General features: G+C 38.2%; 3 protein-coding genes across 11 annotated transcripts; all 3 read left to right on the top strand.

Moving 5' to 3' along the window:
• Nucleotides 1-2,580: 2,580 nt before the first annotated feature.
• On the top strand, nt 2,581-5,538 carry LOC120005126. Of its 9 annotated transcripts, none has more exons than XM_038854599.1 (4): nt 2,581-2,935; nt 3,027-3,291; nt 3,834-3,922; nt 4,543-5,538. In XM_038854599.1, the coding sequence occupies exons 2-4, from the start codon at nt 3,234-3,236 to the stop codon at nt 4,696-4,698; spliced, it is 303 nt and encodes a 100-aa protein (XP_038710527.1). In that variant the 5' UTR covers nt 2,581-2,935; nt 3,027-3,233; the 3' UTR covers nt 4,699-5,538. The 9 variants fall into 9 exon arrangements, 4 of the variants coding, with proteins under 4 accessions (XP_038710527.1, XP_038710526.1, XP_038710524.1 ...); XM_038854598.1 differs by having other exon boundaries at nt 2,584-2,900; nt 3,819-3,922; XM_038854596.1 differs by having other exon boundaries at nt 2,590-2,935; nt 3,819-3,922.
• A 2,726-nt stretch (nt 5,539-8,264) lies between these two features.
• LOC120005524 (mediator of DNA damage checkpoint protein 1-like) lies at nt 8,265-17,094 on the top strand. The gene is made up of 22 exons (XM_038855193.1): nt 8,265-8,979; nt 9,528-9,629; nt 9,717-9,992; nt 10,118-10,252; nt 10,345-10,467; nt 10,582-10,704; nt 10,820-10,942; nt 11,061-11,183; nt 11,299-11,421; nt 11,548-11,670; nt 11,766-11,882; nt 11,975-12,064; nt 12,636-12,764; nt 12,978-13,178; nt 13,259-13,336; nt 13,429-13,530; nt 13,653-13,760; nt 13,857-14,228; nt 14,308-14,601; nt 14,947-15,336; nt 15,435-15,678; nt 15,923-17,094. Exons 1-22 carry the CDS (start codon nt 8,892-8,894, stop codon nt 16,611-16,613), a joined length of 4,155 nt encoding a protein of 1,384 aa, XP_038711121.1. The 5' UTR covers nt 8,265-8,891; the 3' UTR covers nt 16,614-17,094.
• A 439-nt stretch (nt 17,095-17,533) lies between these two features.
• On the top strand, nt 17,534-20,813 carry LOC120005727 (transmembrane protein 258-like). The gene is made up of 4 exons (XM_038855519.1): nt 17,534-17,687; nt 17,799-17,899; nt 20,451-20,529; nt 20,628-20,813. Exons 1-4 carry the CDS (start codon nt 17,685-17,687, stop codon nt 20,673-20,675), a joined length of 231 nt encoding a protein of 76 aa, XP_038711447.1. The 5' UTR covers nt 17,534-17,684; the 3' UTR covers nt 20,676-20,813.
• The last annotated feature ends 206 nt before the right edge of the window (nt 20,814-21,019 follow it).

Raw genomic sequence — 21,019 nt, 5'->3', positions numbered from 1 at the left:
GTAGTTTTGTTTTAAATAACATGGAGACAGCTCCGTTTGGTATACAATTTTGTCTGTATCATATATTGTAGATGATAAATGGTGGTAATAAATGGTAGCATCAATGATTTCTGAAATGCTGATAGGTGTTTGGTGTAAGTTTTGCTAGTAGCATATATAGTGTTGTAATTAGTGTGCAAATTACGCTAGGGGGTATTGTGCATTTAAGTGTTTAACATATTTTAATTAACATCAATTTTAACTGTAAATACGTTATAAAAAATGATTATAGCATTAATAAGCAAAACAAATATTTGTAGTATAATTATATTATTTTTAATAATCAAATATATCATACATATTTATTAAAACGTAAATTAAGAAATTTTTATTCACAAACACAATTTATTGTCAAAATACAATATATGGTGCACCAAAATGGTTCACCAAATGGAGCTATAGAATATTATTGACCTCCATATTTGGTGGAAATGGATAATGTATAGGAATTTGTGTTTTGTTGACGTGGTTATATTGGAAGAAGTGTTTTATTGATTTGATTATATTAAAAAACATGTTTGATTTGATTTTTTATGGGATAAAAATGAAATTCAATATTGATTTTTATTATACCATTAAACGTAACCCATTGCATTTACTCTTACACCTAGATTTATATCAGTTTGAGAGTACCCGTCATTCCCCACTTCTTTTATTGTAAAAAGAGAGGGGAATGACGTGAAAATATGGTAAATAAAAAGAAATCTATTTTTTACAGCGGATCCCGGCTTTCCGGAGTGTTAGGGTTGAATCCAGAAATTGTGAGGGCGTATTCGGTATTCAAGGATAGACACATGCTGGTGCCAGACTGCTGCCTAGAAAGAAGAAGGAAGCTACGGCAAGTTTTTTCTTTTCCACTACAGTACTGTTGACTTGTAATATTTATTGTAGAACGCAAGTGGAATTTATGGTAAGCGCTAACAGTAATCATAAATGGTGTGGTTTTGTCAGATCAACAAAATACATTGGAAAATGTGTTTTATTGATGTAATTGGATAAATAAAATATATTAATATAATAATATAAATTTGATGACTTGATTTTTAGTATAATAAAGGTGAGCTGCAAATGAAGCCAACAAGTGGGCAATACAAATACCATGTCCTCTACAAGTCGGGTGCCAACTTAGTTGGTTCCCATTCTTATATTTCTATCTTGTGATCAAGGGTTCAATCCTTGTGGGTTGCATGTCGCGTGAGTTGGAGAGATACATATGTGATGCATGTGTGTGATTCTATTATCAGATAAGAAAATACCATGCCATTTTGTTTGGGTCATTGAAAAAAAAGACAACAAAATATTATTGTTATGGCCCAAATGTGATCCATATTCCAATAAATTAATGAATTTATCATTTATGGGTCAATAAAAACTCACAATTGTGAGTGCTCTAATATTGGCTCCTCTATACACTGTATGTACATCAGTGTGAAGAAACCCTTGGCCTTTAATTATAATAAGTTGTAATATTCTGGGCGCACGTTCTTTTAGACTGCGGTGTCTACTTGTAATTTGTATGTTTGCTTCCTTCCTACTTAACTTACCTATACAAAATCCTTCATCATGAGATGGTTTGACCAGTAGAATGAACAACAATATTATCATCATCAATATCATATCTTATTCTGTTATATATGTATGTGAGGCAGAAATTTTATTTTAAAACACTTTCGTTGTTATCTTCATGAAATATATAATATGACCTTGGGGAGTCATTTTGATGGCTCTAGTGTCTTTGTCAGTTTTTTTGACCCATCCACATTCCACAATGATAATCACTTAAAATTACTTATTTATTTTAAAATTGATGTGACGACAAGGAGTAGATACTATATATGGTATGCAATGATTTTTTTCCCCTCTGTCACATTAACGAAATTACACCAAAGCCAACCTCTGGACCTCACTAAATTCTATAGTTAATTCAGATTGATTGCTGGTCCGACAATCTTTGCTATCAAGTTGCAACCTGTAACGCTGTGACACATGCACGGGTATCACATTTTCCACGCGTTCATTTTATCAAAGGGTTTTTGTTAGGATACGGGCCTGGCGGAGCCAATGCTTATAAAACACAAAGATGGTCAAGCGGTGTTGGATTTAAATGGCGACGTAATTTTAGGTAGCATGTTCACACCACCCCATTTAAATATGTTGATGATCTGGTGGTGTGGACATTACGACCCTAGACAGTATCCGAGGGGGTTGTATGGTCGTTGTTTATTAATTACGTGGAGACCTGGTGATGGTGTTATCGAGATCGACTTCATATCATGTGGGCCACGAATGTGTTTCTTTGAAAGGGAGGGGGAGAGAAAAATAGACATATTAATCAAAAGAATCATCATTAGTGGTAGGCTGAGAAAAATGGAGCTTGGATATTCAAGGACATACTCATTAATGATATTGTATATTCTAAGACACGGGTCCGTATGAATTTGTTCTTATTGAGCTAATGACATGTTGAACTATGAGATTGTGCAAAGACGTTACTTATATACCACTCAGTTGAACTATAAGATTGTGCGATGTTAGTCCTGTTTGTTTTCTCCGTATCTCCTACTCATCTAGAGTCTTACACTAAGCCTGGGCCTGCAACTAGTCAAGTGGAATATGGGCTTAATTTAGCTGATAATGTTCAAATAACTCGGCCCATAATGCTGAAAATTGAATACCAGAGGCCCGTTGCGAAGCTGTCTCCCCCGCAGGGCCCGGGCTTGTGTACCATCCGTCTTCAAGCGTAACGCGCCTTTCCCGTTCTTCTCTCAGGCGCTCACACACACACGCTCTTTCTCATGGCTGGTCCAAGAATTTTGCTCTGCGGGGATGTCGTACGCCGCCTCAACCAGCTCTTCAAGCGTGTACAATCGGTCACTCTCCATTTACTACTACATATGTATATGTGCTTATACATGATACAAACAGCTACGTTTTTTGTTTTATCTACTCTGGTACTGTTTTGACTGAATTGGGTTTAATTCTCTTAGGTTAACAAATCAGCGGGTCCATTCGATGCGCTTCTTTGCGTTGGCCAGTTCTTCCCTGACTCGCCGCAGCTGCTTGAGGAGTTCATGGACTACATTGAAGGCCGCTCCCAAATTTCACTCCCGACCTATTTCATAGGCGACTATGGCATCGGAGCAACCAAGGTTTTGTCAGCCGCGTAGAAGAACTTGGCGCATTTAGGGTTCTAGATGGATGGCCCGAAGATATGTGAGAATATGTATTCCAGAGCCAACTTTACTTTACACGGTATGAATTTTGAATTCGGGCTTCATTACTTTACACGGTATAATTTGCTGGTTCCAGGTTGCATTAGCCAGTTATATATGTCTCATATGTAGGGCTGTTCACTTGCCATGCTAATTTGATCAGTTGTTTGCTGACTTGATTTGTGGTTTTCTTGACTTAGCCTTAACTAGGATTGAATTCAAGTTTTGTTTTGTTCATTTGACTTTGGGCATATAGGAATTGGCATTAATATATGCTTATAAGTTATTAATATACGCTCATTTTTAGGTTTATCCTATCATTCTCATTCTTATCTGGTAGGCAATCTTCTAGTGATCAACAATTTCGAACATATAGTCAGGATGATATAAGTGCATTGCGAGCTTTGGCAGATGAATCTGGAATTGTTGACTTATTTCTAACATATCCTTCCTATGATCCATTTTAAGTCCAATGCCTATTGCATCTCTTGCTTGATGTTCTTCATCTTTTCATTTTATGGTGCTTGTTTCAGCTTCCTTAATTAGTTCTCACTAATGCATGGCCAGTGGGGTCACAAACAGAGCCGCTGTATCAGATGTCTCTACTGGAATATCAGATTCTTCAGGCAGTGATTTACTGTATCAGAGCTAATTGCAGAGATCAAACCACGGTATGTTATTCATGGAAAATATTGATTTGTGATAATTGTGCTTGGATTTTGTAATGGTCAGAGTGAACGGAGTTTTGCTCTTCCTTGTATCTTCAAGTGCGCATTTAAGCTTCATCAATCTTTGATGTGTTGAAAACTTGCGTATATTGTCACCAAAATTTTGTTTTAGTAATTATACTTTTTCTACATTTAGCTTGAGATTCCAACTGAGCAATTTTCCTGAGCACACAGGCTTATCCTAAATTGTATGATGCTAAATTGGGCGTTGGAACATCTGCCATTTATTTTCATTTTATGTATGGCCACCTGATCCCAATCTTTATCTCTAGAAGATAGTACGTCCACCTTCTCGTTAGTCAAATTATGGGGCGTGGTGGTTCAACAATATGTAGAGAAAATTGCAATGGAACACGACAGATATGATTTTTTTTTATCCACATCAACATGGATAAAGTGTATGGTGCTAAATTGTGATTTGTTTTAATTGACTTTTCTTATCAGTAAAACCTTCAGTACTTTTCATTAAGAGGCCAGCACTAGTTGGTTCAGGGCTTTAATATGAGCTTTTAATGAGTACCTTTGGACTTCATTATGGGGCCTTATGTTTACAAAATGTTAAGTGTAATTTTGCAGATTCTTGCTGGCTTGCTGAAAATGCTACTGGTTTAATAGGGCTGATTGTACTCACAAAGATTTCGCAACCCTTGATCACCTTGAAGGCTCTTCACAAGATCACCATCAATCCTCGACAGTGCTTCCCTCCTCTGGCGCATTAAGCTACCAAAATTTGTTTATTCTCCTTTTGATATAATGCCTACTAGCCATACAAAATTCCCTACGCTAGTTTCCGTAAATGGCGGGAATCACTTCGCCGCAAATTTACAGAAATGTTTTTCACAGCAGACTTTGGGGTACCTGATTTTACCTTCCTTAATGCAGACATGACGCAATTATAGAGAAATACTAAGACAACTTCCACGCGAGTCGGGTTCGAATGCCGTAACTAGTTGCCTGGGTACAACAGGCTTGCCCTTTCTAACTTAGAAACTCGTCAAACCTTGACTGGTTAAATCCTGAAGGATTAATGCATTGTTTTGAGGAAAGACAGTTGAAGCACTAAAATCTGGTGATTGATATATATGCTCCTCCATCTCCAGCTGCCATTCGAGCCCAAGTTATGACAAATGCAACGAGAGCAGTTCCATCAAACAAATTGTGTGGAGTAACAACGTACGCCTATGGCGATACCCGCCACAAGCAAACACATTTACTTGTACCATACTGGTATGAGCTCCTGGAGTTACTTCATCAAAAAGAATCTCCTCCGGCATGAATTTAGGAATTGTTGAGATATCAGGTTGTCTGAGATAATCATTCCATGCCACCTTTCTGGATCATACTCCTATAATGTTCAGATTTTAGTGCATTGAAGGAACAACTAGTTTCATTGCAAATTTCCTTTTGCTTGCTAGTATGTTGGTAGTAGTAGGAGATATGGGGTCGTGCATACCCTAACAAGGGGCTTTAGATTCCCTATGGTTTCCTTCCCGGTTGTGTAGTAAAAATCGCTGGACTGCATTTACGTTATTGCTAAGGTTCATTCAACTAGTGGAGTATATTTTTGTCCAGGTTTAGTATCTACGTCATGCATGTATGGTCCCAACAAAATTTATACTAACTAATTATAGGGTTAGCTTAGCTGGAGGGCCACTGGGGTTCGATGCATGAGATTGAGATCCAATAAATGTGGGAGCTTTCACATGTTCTGAAAAGGTCCCATGGGAGTTGTTGTGCCTTGAGTTTAATTTGTTGGAAAAGAAAAAAAAAAAAAAAAAAAAGAGGTTCCTTGTGAGAGTTTGGTTAGGTAGAAGCGATTCAGGTCCATATGCAGGGAATTATTTATCCAAAGTCTCTCTCTTTTTCATCCTTGACAAACAGAGAAAATAAAAAAGAAGAGAGTATAGAATTGCAGGTTCATCCCAGTTGGTATGATGGAGATGGAGTATTAAATGCGAGTCGAGGATCAGTGAGGAACCAACAATGTTGAGTGGATATCAAGATCAATTATTGATTGTGTAGGGACAAATATGGTGTTTCAAGTACTCCCATCAGTACTCTTTTTTTATTTTTGAAATTGAAATTATATATATATATATATATATATTAATTCTTTTTTGTCTACTGCTGCATCACATGACAAATAAACATATAGTATTAACTGGTGTCCAGGTAAGGAGAGTCACAAGCTGCGTATAAAAATATCGTTTTCTTTTTGTAATATAGTAGTAAAATGAATCAAGATTCTTAAGAAAAATTGTCCAACCAATGAACCAACACAACTAGTGGGGAAGGAAACATTAGTTAGATCAATAAAAGAGAAATAGTATTCTCATCACCGATTAAGTAATCTTTCCCCCAAACGATTGAATTTTATTTTTTAATATTATTTTATATATGATTTGATATTTGATTCTTTCGATTTATGTGTGATTTGACATTTGATTTTCATTTTAAAAATTAGTTTTTACACCCACCTAATTGGTTTTCACACTTTATCAATTAATTAAAGTAAATTTATTGGAGCATCCACAGTGTTAACAAAAATATCCAGCACTCTAAAACCATTATCTCTTCTCCTCCCTATTGAGTGGCATAATTTAAATGAATGAGTGTGAGTCCCACAATATATACTATTCATCAACACTCCATACTCATTTTCTCTCTCGTCCTTTTCATCATCTCTCTCATTTTCATCTTCTTTCTCTTCATTTTCATCACTTCTCTCTTTCCTTTTCATAATATCTTTTCACTGTTCATTAATTTATATACACTTCAAAGATATAGCATAGACAAATTTTGTTAAGTTTTCAAGTGTCATTTTTCACCCATTATGATGGTGTAGCACTATATTTATTCAAAAAGTGTTGCTAACAATGTCAAATATACCATCCACTGTGGATGCTCTTACATCACATCAATGCAGATTAACGGGTATATTTAATGTGGGCTGCAAGTTGTTCTTTGTACGGAGTGACCCATACGTTTCTATTCTTTTGTTTTTTAATGTGAAGTTGCATGCTTCTAGTTAGAGTTATTTTAATTGGCAATCGCATTGATAGATGGTTATCTGATGCTTTTTATTGTCATTCAATGGTTTAAATATATGTATGATTATGTAAACGAATGGATCACTCCATATAGAGAACAATTTGTAACATGCATTAAACATATCCGTCAATCTGCGTTGATGTGATGTAATACATTTACTTTAGTTAATTGATGGAGATGGAAAAATTAATTTTTAAAATGAAAATCAAATGTCAAATCACACATAAATCAAAAGAATAAAATATAAAATAATGATAATATTAAAAAAATTCAATCAATTGGGGATGAGATTAGCAATTTCAAGGGGTGGGATTGCCCTCTCTCATCAATAAAGCAAACGCATGTTCTAGGCGCCATCATGTCAGAAAGAATAAACGCACTACGGTCTAAGCAAAGCAAACCAAGCCCTTGGCAACACTACTTTAATTAGTCATTATACTTTTGTGATTTTTAAGAGGACTTTAAAATTTATTGACTTTTCTAATATTTTTAAAAAATATTTTATTTTACAGATTAATGGAGTCAAAATTGTTGAAGTCCATGTCCATCGCTTAGCCACTTGCTGCACAGTCAAATCAACTTATAATTCCAAAATTAAACTCATTTTAATTTTATGTTTCCATACGTAATTTTATTTAATTATTTTTGATTAAATATAATAAGAAAGATTTGAAACCTAATTGTAATTAACTAGAATGCAGACAGAAAAATCTCTTATTTGAAATTTTAAAATTCTTTAACTCTCAAAATACATATTAGATTTTAGAAGAATTTACATATTCAGAATTAGCGCATAAAACTCTTTGTAATAAGATTTATTGTCGATAAGTTTTATCGGATGAATCTTAATTCTATTATTTTTTTCAATGGAATTTGAAAAATAAACAATGAATTATACATTGTATTATAAAAAAATAATAGAATTTATATTAAAACAATAAATTTTGAATAATAAATTATGGGATAAAAGAATGAAATAAACTTGTTACACTGTCTTATCCTTCAAAGTTGGGCTACATGTTGTTCTTTTCGTTACGTTATCTTTATTATCTTCACTAACCAGTAGATTAGCTTTTAAGAAAAATCAAAATAACAAAACTTAATATGGAAAAACATGGTGAAGTGGCAAATTTTGCACTTGACACTGCAACAATGTCAGGAAAAAGTACTCCAATAACTTACAAACGACAACAGGATCAACTGAAAAGCAAGGGACGGTTTGAATACAAGAAAGATGACTCAAAAGCATTACCCATCAATCAAAATCAAAGCCAAAACAATTTCCAACTAAAGACTAAAGGGAAACTTTTCATTCAATACCCTACTCATAAATCTCATAACCTCCCTCCCTCTCTCCACCCAACTAAATTAACACCACTAATCAAAGAATCTCATCTCGTTCTCTAGCCTTCCCCCACCAAATTACCCTCCTCAATACTTTTATTTGTAGTCTGTTACTTGGCGCTTTTGAGTCTGTGTTCATTGTATGTATTATTACCCTTTTTTGGATTTTGTTTTCGTCCGTTTTTAAATTGATTTTTCTTTGTAATAACTCATGTCAGTGAATACGTTTCCATTCTCAAGCATGGAACTTTCAGAGCTCTGTGAAAACCAGAGCTTATGGGTTCTTATCACCAAACCCAGTTTTGGGTTTTCCCATAAACCGCCTCCTCAATGCTTTGTTTATACTGTGTTCAAGGGTTGTTGCTAATCTAATTCTAACCGACTCGTTATCTACACCTCACTCTCTTGATTTAGTGATTTATTGGTTTCATAATTATACTCCTTGTTGGTGGATAATTTCTTATGGAGTTTTGGATTGGGTTTTAAGTTATAGAGGTTGAGATTTGGTGTTTAAGGGATGGGGTTGGTGCTGGTGGTACCGGTGATGCTTCAACTTGTGAAACTCTCAGTCATTTGTGCTCTTTTAACTGTGCATGGATCTACAGGTAATGTTTTTTCTTCGTTCTAATTTAGAATCTAATGTATTATGCTTTCATCCGAATGATTGAAAGTAATTTGTTAATCTTGGTAGTTGCAATTTGATATCGCCAATGTTGATTACGTTTACCAGTAATGTAGAGGATCTGAACTTCTGGGATGAATCTTGTACTGGATTTGATTAGTTTGATAGAGTTGGGATCAAGTGATCTGGACTCTGGTAATTTAAATAACACCCGAGCACGATGCTCCTGCAGTGGGCAAGGTCGGAGACATGTATATGTTAGTCTTTGGAAGTTGGAACTACTAGTTTGTTCAGTTCCAGTTGATGCTAGAAGTATTACACTTATTGAAAATTTCCATCGTTCCATAGTCCTATTATCATGCTTCATTTAGAGGATACCTTTTGGCTTGGCACTTTGGAATTGAATTTCCTTAAGCATCTTTTGCAGCACAGTCTTGCATGTTTACTTCATGTTTCCTTAATATGCCATCGTTTATGTAGGTATTCAAAATTTATATCCATAACATTGAAATGTAATTTTTTACCTTTCAGGGTATGATATATCCCCATCACCAGCGAGTCTTTCTGTAGAAATTACACCCACTCCTGTTTCCTGGAGTGGCAATCCATCTAGATCAGCATCTCAGCATCATGGTAACATCCATAAAGCTGTCTTTGTCAAATGTTAGTATTTTGAGATTGTTTGACCAATGACCAGGCATCTTGTTTTTGACGTCCCAGGGTTAGGCTTGCTTGCTCCTCTTGCATCACCACCTCTAATGTTTGCCCCTAGGCCTAGGACAAAACGGCCTGCGCCCTCATCAGCTAATACTCCAATGGAACCAATGCCACATAATGCAGCTCCTCCACCTTTGACTGATCAAGAACATTCACCATCCTCGTCACCCAGATTTCCCTTTGTATCACCATCTAATCCCACGGCTACTCCCTCCTCAACTATTCATGCAGATGCACCATCCGTGTTGCCAGGTGCTCCGAGAGAGAAGACACCAGCTGGTAATGTTTCCACCTCGGTGCCAGTTGCTCCCAGCTACACGACCAATTACATCTTCTATGCTTGTTCTGTGCTTGACTCTGTCTTGGTTCTAAGAATGCACCAATTTTCCATTTTGCTATTGCAGTTGCAACTCCTCCAACAAAATTTCCACAAATAGCACCAGCCATCAGCCCGAGTGCACCAGGAACTTTTCCCCCAACTTCTCATCAAAGAAATGCGTCAAAGAGCGAGGCTCCTGTTGTAGAGTCCATTGCTCCAGGTACCAGATAGATGTTTCTTGTGCCTTCAATAACTATTAGTTGATTGACTTCTGAACTGCTTTATTATTTTCCCATGAACATCCATGATCAGTTGCACCACCACCAAGACCAACCATACAGCCGAACATACCTGGAACTTTCTCCCCACCCCCAGATGAGCAAGAAAGGAATGCGTCAAACAATAAGGCTCCTATCCAGGAGCCTATAGCTCCAGGTATGATGGCAACATTTTGTTGTGACTCTAGTAGGTATTTCTCTTGTCTTTTCTTGATATAAGTTATGGACTTCTGAACTGGCTAGTTATTTTCCCATGAACATCCATGATCAGCTGCACCACCACCGCGACCAACCATACAACCGAACATACCAGGAACTTTCTCCCCAACCCCAGATGAGCAAGAAAGGAACGCGTCGAACAATGAGGCTCCTATCCAGGAGCCCATAGCTCCAGGTATGATGGCAACATTTTGTTGTGACTCTAGTAGTGCTTCTCTTGTCTTTTCCTGATATGAGTTTATGGACTTCTAAACTGGCTAATTATTTTCTCCATGAACATCCATGATCAGTTGCACCACCACTGAGACCAATCATACAACCGAACATACCAGGACCTTTCTCCCCAACCCCAGATGAGCAAGAAAGGAACGCGTCGAACAATAAGTCTCCTATCCAGGAGCCTATAGCTCCAGGTATGATGGCAACATTTTTTGTTGCGACTCTAGTAGGGTTTTCTCTTGTCTTTTCTTGATATGAGTTTATGGACTTCTGAACTGGCTAATTATTTTCCCCATAAACATCCATGATCAGTTGCACCACCACCGAGACCGGCCACACAACCGAACATACCAGGAACTTTCTCCCCAACCCCAGATGAGCAAGAAAGGAACGCGTCGAACAATAAGGCTCCTATCCAGGAGCCTATAGCTCCAGGTATGATGACAACATTTTGTTGCGACTCTAGTAGGTGTTTCTCTTGTCTTTTCTTGATATGAGTTTATGAACTTCTGAACTGGCAATTATTTTCCCTATGAACATCCATGATCAGTTGCACCACTACCGAGACCAACCATGCAACCAAACATACCAGGACCTTTCTCCCCAACCCCAGGTGAGGAAGAAAGGAATGCGTCAAACAATAAAGCTCCTATCCAGGAGCCTATAGCTCCAGGTATGATGGCAACATTTTGTTGTGCCTCTACTGAACATCTAGTAGAGGTTTCTCTTGCCTTTTCTTGATAAGAGTTTATGTACTTCTGAACTGGCTAATTATTTTCCCATGAACATCCATGATCAGTTGCACCACCACTGAGACCAACCATACAACCGAATATACCAGGAACTTTCTCCCCAACCTCAGGTGAGCAAGAAAGGAACGCGTCGAACAATAAGGCTCCTATCCAGGAGCCTGTAGCTCCAGGTATGATGGCTACATTGTGTCATGGCTTCATTGGAAACCTAGTATATTATTTTCTGAGTTGGACCCTGCATTTCCTCCTCAATATATGTTATTAGTTGTACCACCACCACCACCAACCATCCATCCAAGCATTCCCGCAACTCTGCCACCAACCTCCCATCAAAGAAATGAATCAAACTATGAAGCACCTATTGTGGCACCTGTTGCTCCAGGTATATGATCTCTCTTTAAATGTGCCATTGTTGATCTGTTAGATGGTGTTCTGAAGTGGTTTCTTTCTTTTTCCAATATATTTAATCAATAGCACCTCGTACTAGAGGGGATTCACCACCAATTCATCATCAAAGAAATGTATCGGATGATAAGGCTCCAGAAATTTCACCTACCACTCCAGGTAAACTGTCATTGTCATATTGTACTTTCACTAGACATCTGATAAATTGTGCTTGGAACGCCATTCTTTCCATAGATTTTACCCACATCCTTGTGGATCTAAATTGTGTGAGATTCCATAAACTTCACAGAACTTATTAGACGAATCTGTAAGCTATGACTCTTAAGATATATTTCATATTCTTCACAGAACTTATAAGATGAATCAGGAAGCTACAGCAGTATGAAGTCTATCTATTTTGTCTCCGTATCTCTATTTAAGGATAGGTATCCAATATGCTATTCAAGAAATTATTAAAGCCTATGTGTTATTTGTGGCATTTGGACAAAACCGGACATCCGACGTGTTCTGACCCCATTCCTTGGTATGTTTCAAGTTTCTTGTTTTTGTTGTATTAGTTGGTCATTCTGATAATATTAATACAATCAAGATTGTAATATATGTTTATGATCACTAAAATAGTTATCATTCAATTGGTGGCTTCATTTGCTTTAAATAGAAATCTGTATCTGCAAAAGTTCCGACTCTCTGAAATCTGAATAGTGCTACACTGAATATTCCAAATATGAAGTTGCAGATACTGATGTCTCTCCTGCGGCTACTCCAAGTGTTGACTGGGAGGAAGGCGGAGTGCTAGTTGCTGCACCGCCAAATGATATCCCCAAGCTATTGCCACCTGTGAACCATTCCCCAACTAAGGGTATACATTAGAACATCAAAATTTTCTGTTGACTATTATAAAGTTGGCAAACCCCGGAAACAGCCTTTCCGCATATTATGCGGAGGAGGCTGCATACATTTTGTCTGTCCCCGACCCACTGCGGTTCCCTTGTGGACGGGAGTTGTTTACCGTTAACTATTATCAAGTTGGTAAAGCTCTGAGTGTTAACTGAAGGTCTTTTTCGTGCTGTAGCTCCTTCAAAGCACAATGCTATAAGGCATCATCAGAGTGCCCCGGTGCCATCACTTGTATCTCACAGACCTCCACAAGATAGAGACTATCTGTCTCCTGCATTATCACCTTCTTCCTCATTTCATAAACCTCATCATGCAAGGGACAGAATGAACATCCCATCTCCGGCATATGTGATACCTCTTCCTCCAAATCAGCAAGGTTTTTTATTTTAACTAAGACATACCCCGAAAGAACAGCTACTCATAAGCTAATCATCTTATCCTTAATATTCCTTACAGGTCCTGCCAGTTCTCCTGCATTTCTTCCATTGAGTAAGCGGAGACAAAATGCTCATGCACCCGCACCCTTTGATCCAGGTACTGTAATGTTCATGTGTTGTATGCTGACTAGAGCCAGAGCCATGAGTTAAAACACCCAAGTTAACTACTGACACCATTTCTGTTTGTAGGTTCTTTAATTTCTCCATCTCGGCATCACTTTCCCCCATCAATAAGCCATGCATCACCTACTCCTTCACCATTTCCAAGTTCTGCATCTGTCTGGACCCAAAGTAATGTTTCTTGCTTTTTTGTATATCTTGAATAGTATGCTTCAATTAACCCTTTCTCCCCTGGTTGTCATAGTCTTAGTAGCATAACTGTGTATTTTATACGTACATATGTATTTTTCCAGTGCCCATTCTCTCCCCTAAGGCTTCTCCTTCTGGGTCTCCACCAAGAAGTCCAAAGATTCCACTTCTGCCTCCAACGCAATCACTACCACCTCCTCCTCCCAATAAAGGTAGTTCTCTAAATGTTTCTCTTAGTCTTTGTCTTTGTTGTTGTCATTGTTCTTCATCTTACTGCCGTGTAACTCATAGCTTGGTTATATCTACAGACTGTTCTTCTACGGAATGCAAGGAGCCATACACAAATGCTCCTTCTGGGTCTCCCTGTGGCTGTGTTAGGCCCATTCAAGTTGGACTGCGCCTCAGTGTTGCCCTTTACACTTTCTTCCCTTTGGTTCCACAGCTAGCCGAGGAAATTGCTGCTGGGGTATTCTTGAAACAAGGTCAAGTTCGTATTATTGGAGCCAATGCTGCCAGCCAGAACCCAGAAAAGACAATTGTCCTTACTGATTTGGTACCTCTTGAAGAGATGTTTGATAACACTACAGCATTTTTGACATACCATAGATTTTGGCATAAACAAGTTGTCATAAATCCTTCCCTGTTTGGGCAATATGACGTATTATATGTGCGTTACCCAGGTATTGAATAATATTAAGCCTCACTCTCTCTTTTCCCCACTGCCTTCTGGGTGTTAATGCCGATATACTTCATCTACAGGTCTACCTCCATCTCCACCCTCTGCACCGAGCGTTAGCATGATAGATGGTGGGCCATATTCTGCTAATGGTAATAATGCGCGGGCAATAAAGCCCCTGGGGGTTGATGTGCGGAATGGGCAGCATAAAGATGATCTTAGCGGTGGCATAGTTGCTGTAATTGTTCTGTCAGTTCTTGTGGCAGTTGTTTTATGTGGCGCAGTTGCTTGGGTTCTGCTGTTCAAACACAGAGACAGTGCTTCCCAACCAGCATCCATCCAGCAGTCTTTTCCCGCTACCGTCCTAAAACCATCACGTAATGCACATTTTTATACCCTCATTGCTGTTTCGACCGTTTGTCTGTGTTGCAAGAACCAGAGCCCCCACTGAGTTAATGGCCAAGATAAATAGGAATATTGCAGAAAAAATGAAGAAATGTAGAGCTTAAGCAATTAATCTTTCCATATGGTTGGATTAAGGGAAAATTGTGTAGATCTAGTAGTTGAGCTAGATATGATGTTCCGGTGTCTGGCCTTTTTTACTTTTCTGTGACAGATGCTATGTTATAAATTTAATATCTTCTTGCTATTATAATATTGACCACAGGTGATGTGGGGAAAATTGGGTCCATTGAGAAAATTTTGCCTTTGATAACTTGCAGGTGCTACTGGGTCAGTTAAGGGAAGTGGTATCAGTTCTACATCCTTATCATTTGGATCTAGTATTGCACCTTACAAAGGATCTGCTAAAACCTTCAGCACTGCTGATATAGAGAGAGCAACAGACAACCTTAATGCTTCGAGAGTACTTGGGGAAGGAGGCTTTGGCTGTGTTTACAGTGGTGTTCTTGAAGATGGGACCAAAGTGGCGGTCAAAGTTTTAAAGAGAGATGATCAGCAGGGTGGACGTGAATTCTTGGCCGAAGTCGAGATGCTCAGCCGTCTACACCACAGAAATTTGGTCAAATTGATTGGCATATGTACAGAGGAGCGCAGCAGGTGCTTGGTTTATGAACTCATTCCAAATGGCAGTGTAGAGTCTCATTTACATGGTAATGATGTTGCTATTTTGTTTGGGTTAACTGCCTATTTACTTCTAACTGATGGTTTTTCTGCAAAATAGTCATGCTCGTGTCTTGTTTGTTGTCAGGAGTTGACAAAGAAGCTGCTCCACTTGATTGGGATGCCCGGGTGAAGATAGCTCTTGGTGCTGCACGGGGTCTAGCATATTTGCATGAAGATTCGAGCCCCCGTGTCATACACAGAGATTTCAAGGCGAGCAACATCTTGCTGGAACATGATTTCACACCAAAAGTGTCTGACTTTGGTTTGGCACGAGTTGCCATGGACGAGGACAACAGGCATATATCAACGCGTGTTATGGGAACTTTTGGGTATGAATTTCTTATTCTGGAAACCCATGCAGATTACTCTGGAATGGAAATCGTCACAACTGGCTTCTATATGGCTGTTTTCTGGGAATTTGATCCATCTTTGACATGGCTATCATTCCTTATTCCATGCATATTATATATTACGCATTACTCCTCTGGATTTCTATTTCATGTAACTACCACATTGATGTTTCAATTGTTCCAAGTTATTAATAGTCTTGCTTCATTTAATACTTTTGACCAGGTATGTAGCTCCCGAGTATGCGATGACAGGGCATCTTCTGGTGAAGAGTGATGTTTACAGCTATGGTGTAGTCCTTCTTGAGCTTCTAACTGGAAGAAGACCTATAGACATGTCACAACCACCCGGTCAGGAGAATTTAGTGGCATGGGCACGTCCACTCCTCACGAGTAGAGAAGGGTTGGAAACAATTATAGATAAATGCTTAGGACCTGATGCCCCATTTGATAGCATTGCTAAGGTAGCTGCAATTGCTTCTATGTGTGTACAAACGGAGGTAACGCACCGTCCTTTCATGGGTGAGGTAGTTCAGGCATTAAATTTAGTATGTAATGAGTGTGATGAGGCGAAAGAAGTCGGTTCAAGAACTTCTAGCCGAGAAAATTTGTCAATTGATGTGGATGCTGGAGTCAGTACTAGCTCTAGACAGCCTCTGGATCCCTTGCAAAGCCAATATCACATGCCTCGCTATGATTTTGGGCCGGATACAGAGATGGGACTGTCAGCCTCAGATTTGTTCAGTGCATCGGTGAGACTTGACAGGCAGGCATCTGGATCCTTTAGGAGATATTCCAGTTCCGGTCCGTTGAGGACTGAAAGGGGTAGACAGTTCTGGCAGACAATAAGAGGGTTAACCGGGGGTAGTTTGAGTGAACATGGAGTTATGTTCAAGGTACAGCCGGGTTCGCATTGAGCATTTGCAGTCTTTTTCCATGCACAAAGAGCCTTCCACTCCTGCGACTCCTGCATGCACATAAGAATGGTATTCCGGGTCCTCCCAACAGAGAAGCGTGTAAATTCTTCATCTTGAGTACATAATTTGACTGTCATAGCCTGGATGGAAAAGCTGCATTGGATAGAACCATAGAAATTCTCCCTTATTGACTATTATCATTAAGAAAAATCAGATAAATGCAGGAACTTATAGGAGGAAGAAGGCTTCCACATAGTACTATACTAATCTGGCAGGGTTTTTGAATCAATAATGCAGTATGCAGAGCGATTCTGATGTAGGCTTTTATGATCTGCTTGAATTGTTGATAGATGCATTTTTGTACGGGAAAATACCAGGAAGATGAAAGCAAATCTTCTTGCTAAGAAAATGTATAGTTTTTGTGTTGTGTCCGTGAAAATTAAACTATTCCCTTATAAATACTCTTTTCTTACTGTTATCACTTTCTTTTTTTTGAAACAGGGGTCTAGGGATCCACGCCTTAACGGGTCTTTAATCCCTTACATGTACGGGAATTATCGTTCAACCAACTACTCATTTGGACTTACTGTTATCACTTAGCAAACCAAATTTTACGATTGGATTTTTTCGATTTTTAATATAAATTTAATTGATCGATTTTTTTGTCAATGCTTATTGATTGGTTCTTTAAATAAATATATAAAATTGTTTGAAAATGATTGAGCCATGAGTTTGGTTATCAACCGATTCGATTATTTAGTTTAGTTTTTAACAGCCCTACTCTTGGTTTCAAGCTTTCACCCCATATGTCACAATGGGAATTGAACCCAAGACCAAACCCACTACTGGGATCTGTTCGATTACTACGCCAACGAATGGACGGTCGAGATTGAAAACATCATCCGAGCGACCATGAACTTTCACGTGCTGCCGTAACATCAAATACCTAAAGCCTAGAAATTAACGTTCTCTGTTAGAGAGAGAAACAACAGCTCTTCAGTTGGAAGCGTTCCTCGCGCGTGAATTCTCAGATCGGAGCAAAGATCTGACATCCTCCTCTGCCTTGCAGTCATGGTAAAGCTCTCGATGCTATAGTTCTTCCGGCAACATTTCACTATTTGCCCGTAAATGATTGCTTTCCCTCTGAATTCTGATTCTGCAATTTTTTTGAATTTATTTTTCAAGGCTCCGAAACCGATCACGAGTCCCGTACCCGACTCATCGTACCCAGCCCTAGCCTTCTTGATGCTCGCAATCGGCCTCGTGATCACTGCTTCCTTCTTCATGTAAGCTCTATGTAGATTTCATAACACTTTTTTTTGTTTGTTTCGTAAAAACCGATGATTGCTTCTTGTTCTTTTTTTCTTTGAATCGTTGGGGATTTAAGTCAACTATTTTGAGATTGCAGATTAGTAGATCTGCGCGATTAGATAGTGATTTGATGAAAGATTTTATCTGTTTATGATGTTTGATGGTTTGCGATAACTCACTATGGCAAATTCGATGTTTCTAAAACTGGGGGTGGTGTCTGTGGTCTATGCGTTAATCTGTTCACTCGGGATATTACTGGATTGTGTACCATGTCCGGCTTTCATGAATATTGATTTAAAATTGTGTGAGAGAGAGAAATATAGTGTCTAGGAGGCAGTGGGCAAGGTTTGGAACTTTGGTCACAGCCTATTGTAGCTGCTGTTTTCTATTGAACTGGTCTGCAAATCGTTTTGTTGCTTCACAGCTTGCTGTTTGCTTGAGTTCTGGTTTATGATAGTAGGGATTCCATAGGTTGCTTCACTTGCTTATCTTCGTTTATAAGTTCAAGTCACTTGGATTTGGTGCGAGTTAGAGAAAAGCGATGGGCTACTTCAATTTAAGGCTAATCAGTTAAAACGAAAGGATAGGGAACCATCTCATGATGGATCTTCTGTGAGAATGAAATTTGAGACTTTCAATGGGTTTTTTTTTTCTTTGATATTTTATGCCATGTTTGAAGGAGTGCTTATACAGAATGTAGATATGATTTATACATTGTGAGCCAAATACTATGATATTTACGTTGCATTCATGTATATCTTTCATAATTTTCATGGTTTTTGCTGGAAAGCTAGCTTAGTTTTCAAAGACCTACAAACTGAATTTCAGGAGGATGTCTTAAATTTATGTCAAATACTTTCCTTCTTGAAGGCGTTCATTTTTTTATCCATTTGTAAACATTTATTTATCTTGGATATGAGGCTTTTGTTTGGGGTGTTTGGATGTTGATTTTTATTTTTGTTCGAATTTTCAGGACTTGCTTTTCTCTTCTATGCATCCTTTTGTGGATTGATCTCTTTGTGGAAAAATATTAAAAATGTTTTAGAATATTTCATGCTGGAATTTTGTCCTCTATATGTGTGTCATTTGCGCAAATAGTCAATGTGTGGATAAACAATTAAGAGCAGCATGTCTTTAACTTGCAATGTTTAACATTTGTTTGTTTGTTTGTGTGTGTTGTGTGTGTCTGGTATGACTTAACTTGCCATCTTATTTACTATGTACAAGACATGAATACAATCATCTTCAACGGTTTAGTGGCCATCCCTTCTGATAAGGAATTATCAGTGGAAGTTTCGAATTGGTGTTCCTTTTACGATCATTATTGCTATTTATCGAATCATGCTAAGGGACTTCTTTATACTCAGCCTACTTGAATTCCTCATGTTGCTTCTAATCAGTGACTTTGTATCTGCTTGCAGTCTCTGATGTGATGTTTTCAGTCTGTTTATTTCCTGAAATGCTTTTATCATTTCCTTGTGATTAGTTGATTCATGTTTATATAAAGTTCTCTCAGTGTATTTGGTACTTGAACTAGTGAAACTGATTCCAAGGACTTCTTTTGAGCTATGCCTTCCTGAGAATACCATAGTGTCTTTTGGTTGGGCAGAGGCATTCAGAGGATGAAAATAGTTTGGTGGTTGTAAGCTTAGCTTGAATAATATTCGAGAATGATTACCCTCAGGAGGTGTTTGGGAACCTACTGATTCAGCCTCATAGGTGATAAAGTCTATAAGGGTATTGTTAGTATTATGTGGGCATTACTTCTGTTTTGTCTATATTGTACAATTTATGGTGTACTTCTATAGGCCTAAAATATTATACATAAGATTTTCTTGTGTTAGCATATACCTTCTTGTGAAATATGAAATGTGGCAATGCTGTCAAGCCACGTCGTTGAAGAAAGAATTTGGCCTACAGAAGAAATAATACTAACCCACATATTTGAAGAACGAATATCAATCCCTTTTAGTACACGTGCATGTGTGTAGCTGTACTTTGTTTCAGGCTGTGGCTAACATTTGAGCTGCACCATGCAACACTTATGCTTGTGTTGACACGTACATTCACCTAATCTATACTTAACCTGTCTTATAAGGATAACGTTAAATCAAACTTTATTTTTTCAGCTGTAAAAAAATTATTTGGATTTAGGGCACCAAGGGTTGCCACATGTGAGCATTTTCTAGATTTGTGATCACTGCACTATTTTCAGTATACCACTTGGACTAAATTGCCATGTGTCTATGATAAAAGAGAAGTGAGTTTCTTCACATTGGATTGAATTTTCCCGGGTGCTTCTTGTGGGAGGTTGGCTGATCACCATGTTTTCTTCCTGTGCTGAAGATAAATTTTTCTGTGCTGCCATTGACAACTCATTGATTAATCCTTAAACTTATCACAAATCATGGCTGAGAGTTAGTGGCTCCCTTAACTATGTGGACGTGAATCAAGTAAAATTTTGTGTGGTTCATCGTCGATTTCTTTTTTCTTTGGGTTCATAATGTTGCTGAATATTCTCTGCAGCTATGAAGCAACCTCATCAAGGCGAAATCGCAGTCTTGCCAAGGAACTTATAACAGGAGCAGTGGCTTCTGTTTTCTTGGTATGACTTGTCAAACTATTTCATAACGTTCTGGTCTTGCATAATAAGTGATTTTGGTGAGTGGCTGATACCTGATAAGCTAATACCTTTCTGTGCAGGGGTTTGGATCTTTGTTTCTTCTACTATCCTCTGGTGTTTATGTTTAATTTCTGAAGATTGAGCTACTTAAGTTTTGTTAAATGACATCAATTAAAATGGAGTATCTATTGTTTAAGATTGTTAGTTTAATGAATCCTTGTTATTTGTGAGAATGAGAAGTTAACATTTACGGTTTCCCTCCCAAATGTTGCTCGACTTTTCTAGACACTGCTCGCCTTACCATTAATGCACGCCAGTACGCCACCCACATACACTAGAAGGGAAAAAGAGGATTACCATTACTTTAATAGAACAGTAGCGTATCGGGGTTGCTCTGCACTAGCGGATACGGCCGCGTTGTACTATCTCCTCACCAACCACTTCATAACACGCACAAATATTCCCGCCTTTT

The sequence above is a fragment of the Tripterygium wilfordii genome, chromosome 9 (assembly GCF_013401445.1).
Source record: "Tripterygium wilfordii isolate XIE 37 chromosome 9, ASM1340144v1, whole genome shotgun sequence".
In the NCBI taxonomy this organism is placed as follows: Eukaryota; Viridiplantae; Streptophyta; class Magnoliopsida; order Celastrales; family Celastraceae; genus Tripterygium; species Tripterygium wilfordii.
Note: the sequence above shows the minus strand (reverse complement) of the source record. Positions and strands in the feature narration are given on the sequence as shown.